This window comes from Styela clava, chromosome 14 (assembly GCF_964204865.1).
Source record: "Styela clava chromosome 14, kaStyClav1.hap1.2, whole genome shotgun sequence".
Taxonomy (NCBI): domain Eukaryota; kingdom Metazoa; phylum Chordata; class Ascidiacea; order Stolidobranchia; family Styelidae; genus Styela; species Styela clava.
In genome coordinates, this window is record NC_135263.1 from 4084906 (window position 1) to 4106480 (window position 21575).

A 21575-nucleotide genomic window follows, 5' to 3' on the forward strand; every position below is an offset into this window, starting at 1 on the left:
CTTGTATCATAATCGGTAGCTTCTTTTGCATAGTCTTGTTCGAAGTAAACTCATGAAAATAACCCCTTTCTCTGCCCTGATATACTGTAAATGCTTTCAGCCCTGCCTTGATTGTTACCAAACATTTTTGTAAATTACAATGTATTGCTTGTTAAAATAAAATGAATTTCATAAAAAATATTTGTAATATTATAACACATAGGAACACGCTTTAAATGAGAAACATGTTGTCTGCCTCTGATAGGACATTTGCGCTTTATCCATTACACAATGTTGAGTAGATCAGAGACACAATGTTAAATCGTTTTGCTAAATTCTTGCTGTCGTAGTTGGAAAAAAAAATCACTGCTATCAGAAATCATTGGATATCAAATTCTTTCAGAAATAAATATAGGGAAATTTGCAGGGCGCTCAAATAGCATTTGAGCATCTTGAAATTGAGCATTTGATCAGGGTGACACGCGAAAAAGTATTTGATGTTGATGAAATATAAGGTTCAACGCCTTTTTATTCGAACTCTTAGCCTATGAGACGTTTTTATCTGTCAAAGGTTGTTGTTTCTGATAAACCTGTTGCCCTCGGATTGCTTCCCGATATAAGTATAACGCACTTTTCCTGCGGCTGCTCTAGGTGTTGGTGGGGAAAGCTGTTCGTTTTCAGTTGTGAATTTAACATCAAATTCTTCGAAGGTAGTTGCTTCTAAAGCAGAAGGATGATCTCCCCTTTCCTCCTCTGCTACCGCTTGCCAGTCTATGATTTCTAGTTTCGGTAAATATGTTGCGATATAACGTCGCACTTCCGCATAATCTTCATCAGTATATCCTAGTAATGGATGTCTGCAGGCAGCGTTTCCGAGTAAACTCAAGTATGTTAAGTTCTTGCATTTTTGTTTAAGTTGTGCCACCAATTTTTCGAGATTAGTTAGTTGGTTTTTATTTAACGAAAGTGTCTGTAAAGTGTTCATTTCCGGAAACTCGGTTTCGTCGTCGATTTCATTGTTATCTAAATTCAACTCTTGCAGATGGACGAACTTCGATAAATCATTGATATTTTTGAGCTTATTATGGCTCAGGTCGATGCACACAGCTAGGCGGGTATACCTCAATAAATGTTGTGGAAAATTCTCACAATCATTTCCGCTATAACATAACCTATTTCCTGTAATCGCCACTTCGTCGACGTCCTCCGATATATCTATATCTTCATATATAGCCTCCATTCCATATACCTCAGTGTGATGCCATACTGCTTTGTCCGGTCCGCATACAAATATAAAGTCTTGTGACAAATACCGTATTGCAGTAATGCATGTTTGTCACAAGTTAATGTACAACTACGAACCTACGATAACACGCATATGCATCTGTGACGATTAAGTGACTAGCTTGTCCAGTGCCTGAACAGATCCGGAATAGAGGTCGTGGTTGGTTCTTCATATGATCTGATCGTCTAATCGGATTCCTCTCTCTATGATTGTACAGAGAAAAAAATTCTAGTTAAAGCATTTTCCACGATCTCTGAATATGCATTCAAATCTACATACCGCAAATTTGATGCGCGGGATTAAAATTTTTACATCGGCATGTTTGTTTTGTTTTTCTTGAAAAATTAAAATTTCTTAATTTATTGATTTGCTTTTATTTCTCCTTTTTCGCTTTATCCCAAAAAATAATTTGGCGATCCCAGTCATGCGTGAAAATCGTGAACAGGCAAATAAATAAAATGCTGATTCATGAATAAGAGCTGATTTGGAATCTAGCTCTTACTTTATCGAGATAGTTTTTCGTCAATTTTCATTGTTTATTTGACATTTTCATTCAAATATGTCGAAAGGTAGAGGAAGAGGGCGAGGATCGGGTCTTTCTTTTAATATTGAAGCCATAGGATTTGGTAGAGGCGATGCGTTGCCGACGTCTTTGCTTCAACCACCTCCTGATTATCCCCCATTGAAAAAGCGACCTGTACCGCTTTTGACAGGGGAAGATCAAGACTATTTACTTGCCTTGCAAAAAAACTTTGAAAAGACAATGCGGGATTCACCATATTATATTAAAAAACAAGAAGAAAAAAACTTTCTAGACAGATATTCAGATAAATATCGAATTAGCAATCATTCAGATAACGAACTAGGTTGGGAACCAGATTGGAGTCGATTCCCGGCAGAATTAAAAATTGAAATGAAAAGAAAACGTAAAGCAAGCAAAAAAATTGCACCAAAATTAGTCGAGAAGAAAAAAGCGGAGTCTGTTAACGAAGAGGAGGTCAAGAAAAAGCTCGATGAGCTTGAGAAGAAAGATCAAAATCCAGAAGCGCAAAAGGCAGGAGACGCAAACGATACTGAGTCAGAAGTCGAACTTGAAATTGACGAGGTTGATGAAGATGAAGGAAATGATTATTTAACTTCGTACTTTGATAATGGAGAATCTTATCTTGATGAGGAAGAAGATACATTAGATGATAAGGACGGAGGAATCTATTGATTAGTCAAATTTTTCTTTTGAATGAAGTACTCTGAAACAGTGAACTTACCCGAAAATAATGGAAATTGATCTCGAAGCGACTACCAAAGTGTGAAGAGGTGTCAAAGTGGTACTAATTTATCATAGCATCTTGTTCCACTGACTTGATCATCGGAAATAGATTGTTCCTTGTTTTCCAGGTAGTGAGCAGGCAGAGTTGGAATAAATAATAAGATGAATGTATGGGTGTGATTGGGATTTCTAGATAATATAAAAACATTTTTGGGATTTTGTTGATGTTTTAAAAGGAATGTTGAGTAGAATTTTCCAAGCTGAACTTCGTAATCAAGTTCACCAAAAGTATTTTTGCTCTTTATTCAAAAATCAATGAATTTGAATTTTTTGTGCAGTTAAATAATGGTTTATGCTTTTAATGAAGATAAAACTTCATTTATTGTGATTCACCTTACTCTTTCATGTTTATCTGAAGGCCAATCTGTTTTATATTAATCAATTGCTCTTCATCACGATAAGAGAAATACTAAAGAATGAAATAATTCTAGCTGATCAGTTTTCATTGATTTTCAATACAGGGGGAAACCGAATGAAACTATAATAGACTAAACAAACCAGAGATGCACAACCCAAATGAGGATATGTGCCATATTTTTCAAAATAATCTTGTCGTGTGCCAGGCACAATCGTTGGTATTGTAATCAAACTCATGTAAAACACACATAAAACAAATTTGAATCATAATACATAATTCTGAATGACTGCTCATTTGAAGACGTTCTTGTTTCGAAGTGCAAGTGAATATAATATATTCGAGTCATACAGTAGTCTCTTTGGTGTGAATGAATATGCCGATTTAGATTTTTACGACATAAACACACCTTATTACCATCATCGATATGCGGAAAATCACGTTTCACCTATTGGTACTTAACTGCTCGCTACTGTAGGCTTGCCTAACTATTTATTTTCAGCTACTACCTTGCAATTTGTAGATAAACATGACCATTCCAGTGTCTTTCGATATAAACATGATTTTTTTTATGTATATCATGAATATTTTTTTGTTTTTACAAAATCGTTCGTTTTCTATGTTCAAGGGTATGCCGTGCCATATTTGGCACGCGTGCTTCATGTTGTGCACCCCTGGACTAAACTATAATTTAAGATATGTTCCTTTCAATGGATTGTCATATAAAGAATTATTTCTAATGCTCAGTTCATTATTATGTATCGCATTTATTTAGAATATTTATTTATTATTTTGGTATATATTGTTCATTAGAATAGTAGCAAAAGTTGACTGTCAACTTGAAATAAGTAAAATAAAATTGTTCCATCTATCTTACTTTTCTCCCAAATGGGTTAACTTTTTTTTTCGGGTATTTTCTCAAAGCAGAGTCATACTCATTTTGTTGTAAGGAGACGAATTCTTGAAAGAAGTTACAGGCAGGCACTGAAATTTCAAGAGCTATTAAAAGTGAAACTAGAATTATGGTGGTACTTTACGCATCAGTAAATACGAATATATTTATTGCAAATATGAAATTATTTTTGAATTACAGCTTTTAAAATTACTTAGACATAATATTTTAACAAAATGTCTGCGATTCCAATGGATCATGTTGTGGTTCATCCACTCGTACTTCTGAGTGTTGTTGATCATTTCAATAGAATGGGAAAGGTAGGAAGTCAAAGCAGAGTTGTTGGGGTTTTACTTGGTCAATGGAAAACAATCGATGGAAAGAAAATTTTAGATGTTTCTAATAGTTTTGCAGGTAAGTCTATTCCTATTTTGTAATGTGTTCTCTTTTAATGAGGCAGTAGTCAAGCAGGTAAATCAACAACCAAGACTGCTATAGCTATTGCTATACTCATTTTTGGGGGCTCCCGAAGTATGCGAACCAAGATGGCGGATATCGGAATGTAATATGTGTACTAGGTTAGGGTTAGGCCATAATTTTAGGTATAAATACTGCGGGAGGCTCTTGGCTAGTCTTCGAACTGATAAGAGGACTAGAATAAGGAAAATTGGAAAAAAATTATCGTGCAACCCTAACCTGTTACCCATGTTACGTTCCGATGTCCGCCATCTTGGTTCGCATACTTCGGGAGCACCCATTTTTGAATATAGGGTATATTTGAATGCATTGAAAAAATAACTCTATGGGTATCTCAGCAGGGAATAGATTTACCCTTTCTGGTTGATTTGATCTGCATGTCGGAAAATAATTGCAAGTTTGAAAATACGTGGCCAAATGTGGCTGTTGATTACATAGAAGAAAACAAAGTATTCTCTTGCGTAATTGATGTGTATTATGCTCTTGCTGTGGAGAGAGCTAGCCCTTTTTAAAAATTTTAGTTTTAAAATTGTACATGGGTTAAACCAGAAAAAGAAGGTTTAGAACCCCTGTATTTATACTTATGTCATTTGAAACATTATTTTGATTTTTAGTTCCATTTGATGAAGATGTCAGAGACAGAGAAGTTTGGTTTCTCGATCACGATTATTTGGAACAAATGTACAGCATGTTCAAGAAAGTTAATGGTAAATGCAATATTAATACAACATCTTATGCAACACTTTATTGGCGTGATTCTTTGTGCCCTGAAAAACAATTTTGACAGCCATTATACAGAGCCAATGAGCTCGTCTTTGCCTGACCTAACTTTCTGATTAACGCTAGACGAGTTGAGGTGTTTAAGGGGCTGCAAATATTTGGGATCGAATTTGTGAACCTACGCAGGGTAATCAGATATGCGGTGTATATACATTGATGTATGTGTTGCATATACATTCCGAATAGTAAGTTATCCGGTCTTGGCTATCTCTGTATACAACTCATACTATACATTATTATTATATATTAAATTATATATTGAATACTTTTGAATCTTCCTTTTCAGCTCGCGAAAGAATCATAGGATGGTATCATACAGGACCAAAGCTATGTCCTAACGATATTGCAATTAATGAATTGATAAAACGATACAATTCTAACGCAGTACTCGTGGTTATTGACGCAAAACCTAAAGAACTTGGACTTCCAACTGAAGCTTACATCTCTGTTGAAGAGATTCATGATGTATGTATAAAAGTAACTATAAATATATTTTCAGGTTTGGATTGTTGATGAGCGCTAGACGCTTCCAGTCACTATTTTTGTTTTTATCTTTGGCCTTCCTCGCTGCCTTGGTTTCTTTCACATTCTCTGCCTTTCTGGTAGTTTTTTCTTGGCGACTCTATCAGCAACGGTCTTTTACATGTAACAGACTGCTATATATTGTCATACATATTGTGGCGCTTTAGAAGTGTGTGTACCAATATGGAGGTAACTCATTTTGTTCGCCTATTTTACATCAAGTTGTATAAAGGGACTGAAACCTATGGACAGGGGTAATATTCATTTGGCAAACACAGGTGGTCCCCGAACTTGTAATAGAACCAAAATAAGCAAAATCAGAATAAAATTATGGCCCAACTTAACCTGGTACACACACTACGGGAGTACCCATATTGTTACTTCCAATTTCCTCACTTTCATTCCGCACAAAGCTCCAGACAAGCGATCACTAATATGCAAGATGGAGCTACTATTTCCAGAAGGTGCAGAATCTTTCTGATTTGATATTGTATAATTTGTTTCACACTAGGTAATACCTTGGTCCTGGAATCATAAATGCACAATGTCAAAATCAAATCTTTCAATGACCCTCAAATTAATCTATACTTTAATCATATTTAACTTTCATTTATCCACAGGATGGCACCCCCACTTCACGTACATTTGAGCATGTCCCAAGTGAGATCGGAGCTGAAGAAGCTGAAGAAGTAGGAGTTGAACATTTACTCAGGTATGTGCCGGTTCTGGGCGGTTTTTAGTGACACTGATGGTCTGCACCAGGGGTATGCAACCTTTAATGCAGAAGGGCCAGATAAAAATGACTGGGTGAAACTGCAGGCCACGCTTTTATTCAACATAGGCTTTCTAGTAGTTGCACGTACAAAAAATCGGTTAACTTGTTGATGTTATCAAATGTGTTGTTCGCTTCGCACAAGCTCAGGTATAATAGGCCCCTGATCTACACAAAAAGCCAGTATTGAACTGATATTTCTAACATTTGATGTCAACATAGAAGGTTGTGCATAAACATTTTTACTATATCTTCAGTACAAGCATAACGCCAATAAGAATGCTTATTGCTTTTTTATTATTTCGTACACTCGTTAGTTATTGAAATGTGTCTTGAGGTGGGAGCTTTGTTTTCCCTGATATTAAACCAAAAGTTTTATTTTCATACTTGTTATATACAATCATCATTCATAGAGTTTACGCGAGACTAACTCCCAATTCTTCCTCAATGCCTTCGCGCTAGTGGATCCCCATGCATATAATGCAAGGATGCTGTAGCGGAGATAAAAATACCATACTATGCAATCCAAGAGTCCTGCTGCACACTAACAAATATGTATTCCTGTAATCTTTCGTCTGACCAAAATCAGACTTCTTCAGACAAACAGTTTACAACAACGACCAATTGTTGAACTCATTCTTGTAAACTGCTTGTCTAAGGACGTCAGACGAAACGTTACAGAAACACATTTTTGTTAGTGTGCAGCAGGACTGTTAGATACAAGTTTGGTACTTCCGTAGTATGTGTACCAGGTTAGGGTTGGGCCAAAATTTTATTCAGATTTTCCTCTATTTAGTTCTATTACGAGTTTGGAAACTGTCTGGATATACCCCTGTCCATAGGTTTCATTCCCTTTGATGTAAAGTAGGCGAACAAAATTAGTTACCTCCATATTGGTACACATACTTCTGGAGCGCCCAAGTTTGCATAGAAAGGGAGGTTATCATCTTGAAACAATGATTAATAATCGAGAAGTTGCAAGTGACCAAATATTTCAGATTCATAAATTTTTAACTCTAAAAGATAAAATTATCAAGTGAAACTCTCGTTTATTGCAGAGTCTTATTACCATACTGCTCGGTTTAAATTTTCTCAGATTACCAGCTGGGTATCAGTTATCTTTATCTTGGAAATACAAATTTTAATTCCAGGGATATCCACAACATCACAGTAGGTTCATTGTCCCAACGAATCACAAACCAACTTCAAGGATTGAAAGGCCTCAGCGTAAAATTGGTGGAAATCAGGAATTATTTGGAAAAAGTTGCACATGGTAAGTGGGATGAGGCCTATGTCAGTGTTTCCCAACCTATGGGTCGCGACCCCAAAATGCCGCCTGCATTTTTTTTTATTACTGGTAGTTTAAAATAAATATGCATTACAGTAATACTGAATAAGTTTATATTAGTTACACTAGGCTCAAATATGAAAAGTAAAATTTGCTCTCTGGAGGATTTTTTTCCCAGTTATCAAACCCTGCTCTCATCAGGGTCCACTATGCCCTCATGCTCCCAACAAGTAGCATACCTTATGCTCAAAGATATGAGATAGAGAGAGAATTTATTACCACAAACAATGTCAACACTAATTTACGTTCGAAACAACAGAAAAAAATATAATTTAACAATAATCGGTTGATCATCATATGTGAGGGTCAGTATGCAAGACCAGTTAGGTCACCAAGGCTCTTAACCCATGCTGTATATAAGTAACCAATCAGATATCAGGGTGGTCCAAGATTGGCACCTCCGCGGGCCACAAAATTACTTTTGCATTGTTCTCAGGCCACAATAGTGCCAAGAACTTCGCTCGTTTAACTTCGCTAATTGGCTCAGCAAGCCATAACACTAGTCATTTCAGTGACATGAGTGATGCAAAAATATGTCAAAAGATTTTTTGGTTAATTCAGACGAAACAACACAAAATGGGATTATTCTATTCCTTGCCGAATGCGACGCGGGCCACAGATAATGAAGCGGCTGGCCACATGTGGCCTGCGGGCCTGGATCACCCTGGGATATAATATCAATAAAATAAAAATAAAATATATATGTGTGACTCAGTGTGAGTCGGCAATTTAACCTTTTTAAAGTTAATAAATTAAAAATATTGTTCCAGGTAAGCTTCCCATCAATCACACAATCATCTATGAACTACAAAACATATTCAACCTTCTACCTGATGTTAATCTACTGGACTTCAGCAAGGCTTTCTACTTAAAGGTGAGCTTGTATAAAGAAAATACAAAAGAGAAAAATTCTAATATTGAAATGTCATCAATATTAAATCCCAAGTCCTAAGCTTTCAGCTTTATTTTCGTGACATAGATTAGAGTTGAGTTATTATTAATTAGGGTTAGGGGCTCAATTAACCTTATTAAAAAAACATGGGTGTTCGCAGGTTTAAATCATGTGGGGATGGATTTTGTGAGAAAAGTTTGCAAAAGCGTGGTTCACACTTGAAATAAATTCAAAAAAGTTATATAAGTTGAGAAGGATGAGATTGTTTGTAATAAAAAATTATAAATGTGAAAAATAATTATGGTAGGCCTGGCTCCAGCTCCAATAAACATCACAGCTATCCAGCGCTGATTACAGTCTTTCTTATCGAGATAACTCTTAGAGTGCCTTTTCCTGATGGAACTTTCCTTGGGGGTTGGTCGACATTAAAGTTAGTTTTGCCCGCCTCATTCTGATTATATTTTATGATTATTGTTTATTTTTATTGCAATATGTACTTTAATGAATTATTTGGAAATAAATCATCTATCTATCTAAGAATCCTACTTTTGTTAAACACTTTTCTTTTTAGACAAATGATCAAATGTTAGTTGTTTATCTGGCATCCCTAATCCGAGCTGTGATCGCTCTTCATAATCTAATCAACAACAAGATATCGACAAGCGACGCTGAAAAGAATGACAGGAAACCGAAGAAAGCTGACGATTCGAAATCGGAAAAGAAAGATGAAAAAGCTGACGGAGATTCAAAGAAATCAACATCACGACCGAGCACAACTAGCGGGAAAAAGAAATAAACCTATGAAAATAATTTGCGTGGACGATATTATATTTTGTTCCTCTTTCTATTTGAAATTGCAGCACAGCGCCAGATTCTTATTCAAAAGCAAACGAGGATTGGTTTATAATTTGTCGTGTTTTTTTTTTTTTTAACATCCATAGTTTCCAAATGCAATTTACAACATACACTGAGCTCTTAAACTAGTAAAATAGCATTCAACACAATTTGGGTTGAAGTTGGAGCTGAATAGCAGGCAGTAAATCTGTAATAACAACATGATAATGTGTCAGCTTTTGGGAAAGTAGGTTTCTGAGATTTATAGGTATAAGAGATCTGAGATTCTGAGATTTATAGATACGTAGATATTGATGTCTGCGCATCTCAACCACTTTGGTTTTGGAAATCTTCTGACTTGAAGTATTTCCTAATATTATCTTAATATTTGGACATAAAATGTGCTACTTCTCCTCTCGTTCACTGAGATGTCCCTCTATTGGAAATAGTAATAAAAAACCATGTATTTGTCTCCTTTTTTGTTGGAGCCTGTCTAATTTTTAAATGGTGATACCTCTGATAAAAATTTACTATGGAGTAAATTTCAAGACCTACATGCTATAATATGGCTATGCTTAGGAGAATATTATGACACAAACCCATGGATAATATAATGTTAAAAAATTATCTGTAGTAGAGTAATGTTGGGGTAGTATATAGTGAGATAGCAGAGTGTGATGCCTCAAGCACTGAGTGAATGGCTATCCAGCGAAGCATTGGCAAGTGAAATACAATCAGCATAAGTTGCAAGTTTGGATGAGTCTTTAGCATCTTGGCAAGCTAATGAATACGCTTTCAATCATACTGCTGATTTACTGTGTGAGTACATGATGTGAAACCACGCAGGTTACTACATAGAGTGGTGGGATTCAGCCTGTTCGCACCGGTTCTATAGAACCGTCTTAGGGAATTTTATGAGATCAGCGATTCGGTTATTAATCGGTTTATTTGCTAAAAATAATATGACTTTTTGTAGCAGAACCGGCTGAAAAAATTGACTTTTGTGAAGGAACAGGCTGACAAAAAAATTGAATCCCAACACTGACTACATGCGAGAACATTGTCGGGACTGAAGCCACATTATGTCTGTTGTCTGTTTATTTTTATTCATGAATTATGGAAGCACTTATTTGTTAATTATGCCCATACCTAACTAGTGAATCTGACAAAGTCTGATGTAGGATAGGATTAAGCTGGTTCTCTTCTCATGATCAGACCTGCAGCATCCATCTTTTACATGATCAAATACTAACGGAGTTTGGAAGGAATTAAAGGAAAATGATAGATTTAATTACAATAGGAGTAATAAGGACGCCCTTGGATCGTGGTTCACTAACCAAGAACACCATATTAAATTTCCATATTCTGTTGTAGCAAAAACAATCGGTCAGAACAAGACCTATACCGCATAAACCACCAAAACCTATTTGTTTCCTGTGCATTAGAAGAGTCTCTATTAATTCCCAAAACACTCCTATTTACGATATGGGTGTATGTAGGTACATCATCTTAGAAGTCACAGCAATCAAGAAGTATGACTAAACCCTTTCATCATCTTTCACTCAAGATTAATAGTAGAAGCCAACATTAACTAGAACACCAAAGGATTTTCCGATAACCAAAATACTAATTTTCATTATTAGTATATGCAAATACCCTCCTATGTCAAACCTCCAACCAACACCGATTTTCTGTATTCTGAATGCACCAAACTCCAGTTTAAAAATAGAAAACAATGTGCACTCTTCTTTATATTATTAAAACCATAAAGATGAGATTTTTCATTGAAAATTTAAGCAACAAGAGCAGAAGCTGTTGAACTCTCATATTTCCAATTCGGTGGAAGAACAGCTCTTGATTTGTAGTATCGAGCGAGACGATGGATTCTGCTCTCGACCAAAATCAAACGGAATTTTGAATCTGTGTCTTTGCGATTCCTTTCTAAGTGCTTGCGCATCGCAACGGCTTTCTTGATCAGATAGTATAAATCTTCTGGCAAATCGGGAGCAAGACCTAAAAATAGAGGTAAACAGTATAAGCAGTGTTGAGAGCAGATAGTAAACTAAAATGTTAGGAATCCAAATCTCCTATGAAGTATGAGTCAAATTTCAAATTAGAGTCACTTTTGTCTGAAGTCGGAAGTATTGTCACTTCAGTGAATTGATTGATTTGCGATACTGATAAAGATTTTGAGAATATTTAATTTCTGTCAACTTGTGAAACTAATATGTTGAGTTAACATTCTGGCCATTGTGCTTGAATCCTGTGATGATTATGTGGAATGTGACAATCGACAGTATTTAGCTCGCTATATTTGTATATAATTAGGCTTGTATGTTTTAACACTACAAACAAGAAAACCTGCAGTGAAATTTTTTCGATGTCACTGACTGCCACTAACGAAGAACAGCGATAAATGACGCCTGGATGATCGAAATAGTCTTAACACTGTAGCATGCCAGTGGTGCATATTAGGCTTATACCGGTAGGGTTAGGTTGAGGTCAAATCGTAATCAACTTGGAATGGATCCAAAATCTTAGAAAATTAATCCTAGACGTTTAATGTGGAGAGAGAGAGTGAGAGTTTTATTACCACAAACATAGTCGACACTGCGATACATTTGAATATACAAAAAAAATAGTTCGATAATATATGTTTGATCATCATTTGTAAGGGTCAGTATGCAGGACCAGTTAAGTCACAAAGGCTCCTGGGCCCATTCGAGTATGCTGTATAATATAAATTATTATTCAGATAAAGCATCATGAAAAACGGATAAAACAGATAAAATGAGTGTGGGAGTCGGTAATAATATTTTTAATGTTAATACTGCGAGTCGTGATTTTAATGGCAGGTCCAGGAAAACGGGACAATTATTAAGAGCTTAGTTTAGCTTTCACAATTATTGATAATACTGTAATAGTTTTTCAATTTGATTTTGGAATTAAATGTTCGTGATGTCATAATATAATAATGACCAGCAATGGCCTCATAATCGAAAGCTGAGAAACACCAAATAACAACTTATTAACCTTCAGTTCAAAAATAAAACTAGATACCTTTTGCTTTCAAGATTCTTAAAATCTGGTTTCCAGTCACAAAGCGGACCTGTGCGACACCATGAGAGTCCCTCAATATAACACCAATCTGTGAAGGTCTGAGGCCTTTCTTCGCCAATTTAAAAATTTGCTCCTTCACATCATCGCTACTAAGCTTCAACCATGTCGGAACACTTCTTCTATAAGGCAGGGCGGAGGCAGAAATACCCTTTCCCGGTGCGTGCATACGACCCATGATGAAGTTTTTGTCGAAAAGGCTGAACCAGGAAAATTCGGCAACTCACGTTAAAATTTTGGCGCCCACATGCGGTTGTGCAATATTCTGGTTATATTTTGATAAATTTTGCAAATATAAGAAAATATATATAGAATAAAATTACCATTTAAATTATTTTAATTTCCCATAAGTTCGATTTTGTATTAATAATACCACTAATCTGTCAAACGTTTTTCATTATTTTTACGTACCCCAATCAACCTAACCTTTGACCCCTCAAAACTGAACTCAAAACCGTTCATTTTGATACATACCGTGAACGCTGCGATAGACTGTTAACGGGACGTGGGTAAATCTTTCCAATGAAAATGATGTTTTTAAACATGAGAACCTGTTTATAAAATCTTCAAACATTTTCAAAATGGGTATTAAAAATTTTTCCATATAATTTTTGTTCGGGGTCAATGGTCGGGGAAACATCCACCATCGTCGCTAAATAACATATTGTATCATTTTTTTTAAAAAGGATAGGATTTACATATTTATCCCGGGGGAGAGGAGAGCTGATAAGACGGCTTATCCATATGACGAAATACTTTAAATTAAAGAGAGGGTAATTTCAAATTATTATTATATTTAAAGTATATATTTTCGGAAATAGGCGAAAAAATGATAAAACAATCAAGTATCCAGGGTTGACACAACGCGTTGAAGATTTGGGTATTATTTAAAATGTATAAAAAAATATTTTCCCGCATACAAAGTCAACACTATTATAAGTTTGTAACAAAACGGAAACTTATGACGACGGAACAATTATGACACGACATTTGTTGTATACTTTATTGTCATTGCATTGACTATTTCAAAATCGTAGTCGGTGGGCATCGGCGAGTGGAAGTGGTGACTCCTCTACGGGCCGGGGCCACGGTCCATCTAATTGGGTCGCGGTCCGTTGGCGATGGACCGTAGAGGAGTACTACTGTACTATGTGAAAATACTTAAATTGAGTACAGGTGAACATAGGGTCTGGTATAGTTTAGTACCACATGTACTTCTAGTTGGCCTGGCTCAATTTTTTCTTACGTCATCCTAACCTCCACCTGACAACGTCTAAAAAAATTACGTCACACTGGCCATGGCCCAACACCAATGGACCGCGGCCCATGGGCTGTAGAGAAATCACCACCCCTGTAGGCGAGGCCCAGTTCTTACCACTTCATGGCAGCTCCTGCCACGAACGAACCGCGGCAGCTCTTGCCATGGTTTTATAGCGCTATTCAGTATTCAGTATCAGTATTTACAGTATATTCACAAATTAATGAACCAGATTTTAATTGATCATGTGGAATTATATCCACTTAAACCCCAACCCTAACCCAAAATCCATCAAATCTGTATCCATAAGAAAAACGTTCCAACTTACCTAATATTTGTCACCATAAGGAACAGCCCTGTCTTTACTACCACCTTCCGTGGTTACGACAGCAAAATTTCACTTGCCATTGGTTTTTAATTAGCTGCCGTGGTAACGATAGCTCGTCATTGGTTTGTGGCAGCTAAAAAGTCAGTCTCCATAGGTTTGGCCGTAGCGGTCATGGTATGGAAATATCGCGATGGTTTTGCGGCAGCTGCAGACGCCACAGAATACTTAAAACTGCACTTGCCTGTAGGCAGGGTTGCCATATTGACTTTTTTAACGCCAAATTTGCCATTTTTGCCTTTTTTCAAATGCGTTTGGCGTCAGAATTTTCGTTTGGCTCTTTGGCGTTTTTTGGCTTTTTTGAGTCTATTTTAGTGTCTATCATTAAAATCACATGAAATACAATATTTATGTGTAACAAAAGCCTATTGCTTAGCTACTTAACATTTTGGATTTCCCCGAGCATCGAATTCCTTGTTTATTACTTTAACGCTTAACCATAATCAATAAGAAAAAATAATTGCAGTTTCTGCAGCCGCTCAGACAGATGTTCAAGCTGGGTTGTAGACATTATCTCGTTTTTATAGTTTTGCGTGTTGTTTGTCAGTTTTTAGTTCTGTTTCCAGAAAATAGTTGTATAACTTAATTTTCATTATGACTTAGGCTACGTGGAGCTTTAGTTTAGTTGCAGTAATCAAAATTTAGTCTCACGAACGATGTGATTAACTACGCTAAAATTAGCTATCACAGTATCAGTAGTCAGTCCCCCTGTCTGCCTGCAAGCGGCACATGGTTAGATCGTTTTTTTAATAAAATTGATGGTTTCAAAATTTGAGAACTGAAAAGTTTTTCAATAGTAAAGTACGAAATAGGGAGAATTTTTCAAGGTACATCACAAGTTTAGGTAGAAACATGTAGGTATATCACATACTGCGGCACCCTGTACAGTGTATGTATTGCATTGTAAAATAATGTTGTCCGTGTCAGCTTGACTGTATTGTGTAGAATGAAGATTCTGGTGCTGCCATTCAATTAATCCTTTTTACTTTTAAAAACCCTTCAACCCGCTGAAGTGGAAATCAACACGATAGCAACTGAAACTACAACTTTCAATAATAGAAAAAGACATTTGTGTGGCTCACTTAAATGAACTGATGGCTCTACATCAGTATTGTGCCAAGGGCTTCAAATCCGACAAATTATGGGGCTTTTGTACTTGGTAAAATTGTTGGCTTTTTTTAGGGTTGATTTGGCTTTTTTTGATCGCTGGGATCTGGAAACCCTGCCTGTAGGCATCGGCTGCACACGGTGCAAGATAGTTCGATATGTAGATATAGTCTCAGCGCGGCAACTCTTGACGTTTTAAAGAGTCCCCGTACCTTTACTCGGTGCTGAGAGAGGGAGATTTATTTCCACGAAACAATGTTGAAAAATACAATACTGCACAAATTCATTAAATACAGTTCAGTGAACAATTTAAACTCTAATTACTCTGCGTGGGTTCGCAGGTTCGAATCCCATGCAGGGATGGTTATGTGCGAGAGGATTGCTGGACTCCCCGCCCTCGTTGGGTGGTTCACGTAACCGCTGGTTGGTTACGGCTTCCTCCACCACCAAGTCCATGCTTCCGAAAACAAACAATATAACTAATCCCATACTCGACTTGGAACGGTACCGGTAACCGGACGAGAGGCCGTGGTTCGCCATACGGATAAGCCGTCTTATCGGCTTTCCTCTCCCCCGGGATAAATATGTAAATCCTATCCTATCCTAACTTTGAATTGTATAGTTCAGTACTGCCGTGAATATATACTACTACGCAGGGATGGCCAATACCGAATAGTTCACTATTTCGAATACATTCGAAATTATTTTTTTCGAATATGAAATTTCGAATACTTCGAAAATAAAATCCACTAATTGAAGCTTATCTAAATGTATGTAAGAATTTCCATACAATAAGCAATGGAATAACTGCTATCTACAAGTTACAACCTAGCTATATTACCAGGCATTTCATATTTGCAGATTATTGCAGTATATATTTTATATACCATGAGTCATGTTAACAGAATTAAATTAATACAGCAATAGTGGTATCGATGATGGATTTGAATATTTGCGCAACACAAAATCATCCTAGTAAAACACCCATACTTTTAAATACCAACCATTATCCAAATTATTTGCCAAAAAGCGGGATAAAGTATGAGTTATTTTTCCATCTTGTGACAATTTTTTTTCGTGAGTACAAAAATACGAATCAAAAATTAATTATATTCAAGAACTTTACCACACATTCTAAGTCCGAAGATCGCCGTTGTATGTTTGAGTAATAATACTTTTATTATTTTTCTAAATATGAAAATAGGAATCAAAAACTATTTATAATCGGGTAGTTTACCACAAATTCTAAGTCCACAGATTGCCGTTGTATTTTGTAAATACGAAAATAGGAATCAAAAATTAATATTAATCGCGAGTTTGCCACACAATTTATGTCCACAGATTGCCGTGATATTGTGCCGAATATATTTAGTTTTTGATTCTTATTTTCGTACTCACGAAAAATTGTCACAAGTCAGAAAAAGAATTTATACTTTATCCCGCTCTTGGGAACTAATTTGGATAATGGTTGCCATTGGTTTGTATTTAAAAGTATGGACTTTTTACTAGGATGATTTTGTGCTGCGCAAAATATTCGAATCCATGACCGATACCACTATTTAAAATGCCTTACCATGTTAATTTAATTCTATTATCATAACTCAAATGTTGGCAAATCGGGCAGTTTACCACACATTTCAAGGTCACAGATCGCCGTTGCATTTTAGAATTATAATAGTTTTATTATTTTGTAAATACGAATCCGAAATTAATTATAATTGGACAGTTTACCACGTATTTCATGTCCACAAATACCCGTGGTATTTGGTATCAATACTTTCATTATTTTATCAATATAAAAATAGGAATCAATATTTAATAAAATCGGTCAGTTTACCACACATTTTATGTCCACAGATTGTCGATACAACCATGAGTTACGTTGAACAGAATTAAATTAAGACGGCATGACATTTTAAAAGCTGGTACCAGTCATGGATTGCATTATTTTGCGCAACAAAAAATCATCCTAGTAAAGGATCGATACTTTTAACCATCGTTATCAGAATTATTTGCCAGAAATTATTTTCTAATAAATCGACTTGTTTTTCCAACTTGTGACAATTTATTGAACATCGTAACAATGACGGCTATGAATACCGTATTTCCCGGCTAATAAGTCCACATGGCAAATAGGACGATGTCTATTTTTAGCACTCAAAAAGGGGTTTTTCCATATAGGCCTCCAATAAGACGGGTAGAAAAATTGTGTCCCTGTTGTTCAGTTATGCTGATATGCGCTAATAATTTTATATGTTTAGGACAAGATCATGTTAGTTTGGTAGAATCATACTCACAGAATTAACTATTTTTAACAATTGAGCGGTAAATTTAAGTTGTAAATCGGTAACCATTTTGGACAACCTATTAACCCAAACATTGAAATAATTTTGAAATGTGATAAGTAATACACTGTACGTCCACGGGTTATTGTACAGCTGTGTTTTCCTGTCCCTGTCGTGTTTTGCTGAATCCGCAAAACGAAAGGGTCGCAAATCACTTTATCTCGGTGACCAGGTTTCTCTTTGAGGTAACGATAACCGGCCTGCGATAAAATATCATGATTGGCAGACCCTAAGACCCGAATATAAGGTTACACAAATCATGCTTGAGAAGACTCATGCAAATAATAAGCAGGCCACATAGAAATAAAATAATTTCGACGTCAATTTTTCGACGTAATGGAAATGAATTTGTAAATTAAAAGCCTCGTAGACGAATGTCGGCAATGTCCACCCACGCAAACTTGCAAATACCGTCGCAACACTATGCGACGTACGGTCGGTCGGTCGCACAGAATATAAACAATCAAAGTGCCGATTCTATTTCATCGTCATTACAATACGTGAGACAGCGTAAAAAGTCATTTGAAGATTCCCGTAAAACGAAACACCACGTTTACGGCGAAGAGTGGCTACTATTCGGAATTATTCGAAAATCAGCCGAAAAGGTATTCGAATACTTTGATATTCGAATACATTCGAATATTCGATTCGTTTTGGACAACCCTGCTACTACGTACCTACTGCAGTATGCAAGACCACCGCAGGTCATTGAGGCTCTTGATCATTTTGTTCACACTGTGATCAAACTTCAGGTTGGATTGTGAGCGGTTTTGCATGTAACTTATTTCTGTATATTTAATTTAAAATGTACTCTTAACAGCATTTGCTTGGCGATTTTTGTGTAATTTATTAAAACTATTTTAATCATGCCGTTCATGTGCCAAAATGATAGTTACTCAACGCTGCACACTGCTGTTGTTCAGACAGTCACTCCTGCAAAATGCAAAGTGTCAATATCTGGTGGAAAAGAACAAATGACTGAAGGTTATGAAGTCATTTTAGACGACACTATTTTATTTCCTGAAGGAGGGGGCCAACCTGATGATAGGGGAACTATAGATGAAGTTCCAGTTCTTAGGGTGACGAGAAGAGGGGGTGATGCTGTTCATTTTGTTCCGTCTAAACTTGAAGAAGGCCAGGAAGTAAAATTAAAAGTTGATTGGGAACGTAGATTCGATCACATGCAGCAACATACTGGTCAACATTTGATTACCGCGATCGTTGATAAAAAATTTGGACATCAAACAACTTCATGGGATTTAGGAAGGAACGTATCATTTATTGAACTGGATACTTTGAGTTTAACGATAGCTCAAATGCAAGAGGTTGAAGACGAGTGCAATCAGAAAATCAGAGATTCTACTCCAGTTACTGTTCATGTAACAGAAGTTGGATCGACTTTGCTTGAAAATGTTCGAGCTCGAGGTCTCCCGGAAGATCATGTCGGATCTGTTAGAATTATCGATATAAATGGAGTCGATGCCAATATGTGTTGCGGGACTCATGTGAAAAATCTCTCAGATTTGCAGTGTGTAAAACTCCTTAGTGTGGAGAAAGGCAAAAAAGGTAAATGCAATCTTTATTTTCTCGTCGGGAATCGTGTACTCGATTTTGTTGCTAAAAAATATGCAGACGAAAAATCTTTAACAAAAATATTAAAATGTGGACCGATTGAACATGTCGAGGCCGTCGAAAGAAGTGTAAAGCAATTAAAACAAACTCAAAAAGAAGCCAAAAATCTTCTCCGAGAAGTCGCTTCATTTGAAGCAAAATCTTTCAAGTTATCTGTATCAGAAAACAGATACTTGCGTCTTCATCGCAAAGAAGGAAATAATGAATATATGAACATCGTTGCAAATGAACTAAAAGGGATTGAATGTTACTTATTTCTCACAGTTGGTGATGAGAAAGGGGAAGGCTTATTCTTACTTTCAGGCCCAGATAAATTTTTAGAAGAGTGTGGCAAAAATATTAGCGATGCAATTCAAGGAAAAGGTGCAATGAATGCTGGCAAAATACAGGGAAAGGCGCTCAATATGAAAGGATGCAAGCAAGCTGAAGAATTGATTAGAACATTCATGTCAAAATAATTTTTTTTTTATTCATTCTCTGCTTTGTACACAGTGTCCTTCTATAAGCTTGTTTTGGAGAACTCGCATACGGAATACAATATTTTCATACTTGATTAATCCTTACCAACCAACGTACGTACCAACGACAAAACTCGCTAGATCGCGGCGGGTACTTTAAGTTAAGTCGCAAACTGTTGGTCTAGTTTTTACTGGGTTTTAGTTTATTGAAAAGAAGTCTTCTTCGAGATTATTAACATAAGCGACGTTAAGTTTAAATAAACTTTCCAACGAGCCGTCAGTGGGCAGCAGAGGATCATTAGTTATTCGTTAGTCGATCGATTAGTTGTGGGGGTACAAATGCATAAAATCGGCGTAGCAAATACGATTATTTAATAATAAATAAAAACACATGGAAAGGGTTGATTACCGCATTTTACCCAGTCATTCATATTACTTTCTCCCTCACCAAACAAGGTACATAAAAATTCCTAGCCTCGTTATAATGTATGTATTAGCCATATGACACCAAGTAGTACATCTCAATGAACCATTTTTCATCTTTGTTATTCGGACACAGATTTGTAATAACAGTATTGCTATTTCAAAAACTCTGTGTTTGGAATTTGAATAATCACACTTAGTAATCATGCACTGTTATTTTTTCTGAGGATATGCCATTCTTGCATTGAAAACTAGAAGAAAAAGTTATGATTTGTTATATTTGGTGGTTCATCTTACTTTCAGGAGTTCTTTTCTGTAACGTTCCGTCTGCAAAGTCCCCAGACCACTTTACAATTATAAGCCATGTTTGAGGTTTTTGAGTCATTAATTTCAACATATCATCCTTTTTTTGAATCCTGATCTTTTTTAGCGGTATTCAGAACTATAAAATACAAAGTACTTTGAAAAAGCAAATAACTTGACAGAACTTATTACATTGCATTTCCCCAAGCCTGGAAGGAACGCATTTTTGTTAGATTAGCCATTTATTACTTAAGACACTCACCCTTGAGTGATACATACCATATATGCACATACTCCTATAAACTTGACTATTTCTCCCATTTATAGTATGTGGTATCTTTTCTCGAGGGTGCTACATGTCCAAATTTTATTCTTATGTATATATATTATGTATTATATTTCATGTTGTATTGTCTCAATTTATTGATGTTGTCTTGTCCTACCAACTCCTTTGTACAAACAGTTGGGCATACTCCACCATTACCCATGTTGCCTAATCCACCCTCCTCGCACAACTGTCTGTATGAAGGACCATATTATACTTATTCGATTTATTGCATTTTATGCTTATCATAAGGGGTGTATGCCGCGCGTTCATGTGTTTTAGGCCAGTATGGTCTTGTGTATACATCCCGTCTTCAATGTTGATATTTACTAACTCCTGTGTTTTTGCTTTTACGAGACGAATAAACATACATACATACATACCGGTAGGTGGTATTACCTTCGGACATATTCATGCAGAATATTTATGATAAGATCTTAAAACAGAATACTGAATTATTAGATATAAATAAAGGAGTCTGTAAAATACCGTTTCCCACTTTTACGGTGCTCGTTGGAGGTGATATTTTCGAGACACTGAAAATACTGCTACCAACCTACTTGAGAGTTATTAGATATAACTTTGTGGTTGGAATATATTTTGGGAAAATTTATATGGTGCATTCATTTAATTTTAATCTTCCTATTTATAGTACTTGAATTATATTTCATTTGATTCTTATAGTTCAAACAATATCTTAATCAAAATTCATCATGACTTATATTTAAATGTATTTCATGTGCATATTTCTACAGAAAT

At 36.0% G+C, this 21575-nt stretch overlaps 5 protein-coding genes across 5 annotated transcripts; 3 read left to right on the plus strand and 2 right to left on the minus strand.

The window, feature by feature from the left end:
* Positions 1 to 22: 22 nt before the first annotated feature.
* On the minus strand, positions 23 to 1499 carry LOC120340833 (leucine-rich melanocyte differentiation-associated protein-like). The gene has a single exon (XM_039409210.2). It carries the CDS (start codon positions 1217 to 1219, stop codon positions 545 to 547), a length of 675 nt encoding a protein of 224 aa, XP_039265144.2. The 5' UTR covers positions 1220 to 1499; the 3' UTR covers positions 23 to 544.
* Positions 1500 to 1687: 188 nt separating this feature from the next.
* On the plus strand, positions 1688 to 4029 carry LOC120340834 (DNA-directed RNA polymerase III subunit RPC7-like). The gene has a single exon (XM_039409211.2). The coding sequence runs from the start codon at positions 1824 to 1826 to the stop codon at positions 2478 to 2480; it is 657 nt and encodes a 218-aa protein (XP_039265145.2). The 5' UTR covers positions 1688 to 1823; the 3' UTR covers positions 2481 to 4029.
* A 13-nt stretch (positions 4030 to 4042) lies between these two features.
* On the plus strand, positions 4043 to 9934 carry LOC120340832 (26S proteasome non-ATPase regulatory subunit 7-like). Its single transcript, XM_039409209.2, has 7 exons — positions 4043 to 4252; positions 4930 to 5022; positions 5382 to 5560; positions 6238 to 6329; positions 7541 to 7662; positions 8508 to 8611; positions 9201 to 9934. Exons 1-7 carry the CDS (start codon positions 4075 to 4077, stop codon positions 9423 to 9425), a joined length of 993 nt encoding a protein of 330 aa, XP_039265143.1. The 5' UTR covers positions 4043 to 4074; the 3' UTR covers positions 9426 to 9934.
* A 1267-nt stretch (positions 9935 to 11201) lies between these two features.
* LOC120340836 (small ribosomal subunit protein uS15) lies at positions 11202 to 12787 on the minus strand. The gene is made up of 2 exons (XM_039409213.2): positions 12524 to 12787; positions 11202 to 11476 (listed from the first exon to the last, which is right to left on the minus strand). The coding sequence occupies exons 1-2, from the start codon at positions 12756 to 12758 to the stop codon at positions 11256 to 11258; spliced, it is 456 nt and encodes a 151-aa protein (XP_039265147.1). The 5' UTR covers positions 12759 to 12787; the 3' UTR covers positions 11202 to 11255.
* Positions 12788 to 18396: 5609 nt separating this feature from the next.
* Positions 18397 to 21574, plus strand: LOC120340453 (alanyl-tRNA editing protein Aarsd1-like). The gene has a single exon (XM_039408710.2). The coding sequence runs from the start codon at positions 18542 to 18544 to the stop codon at positions 19763 to 19765; it is 1224 nt and encodes a 407-aa protein (XP_039264644.2). The 5' UTR covers positions 18397 to 18541; the 3' UTR covers positions 19766 to 21574.
* The last annotated feature ends 1 nt before the right edge of the window (position 21575 follows it).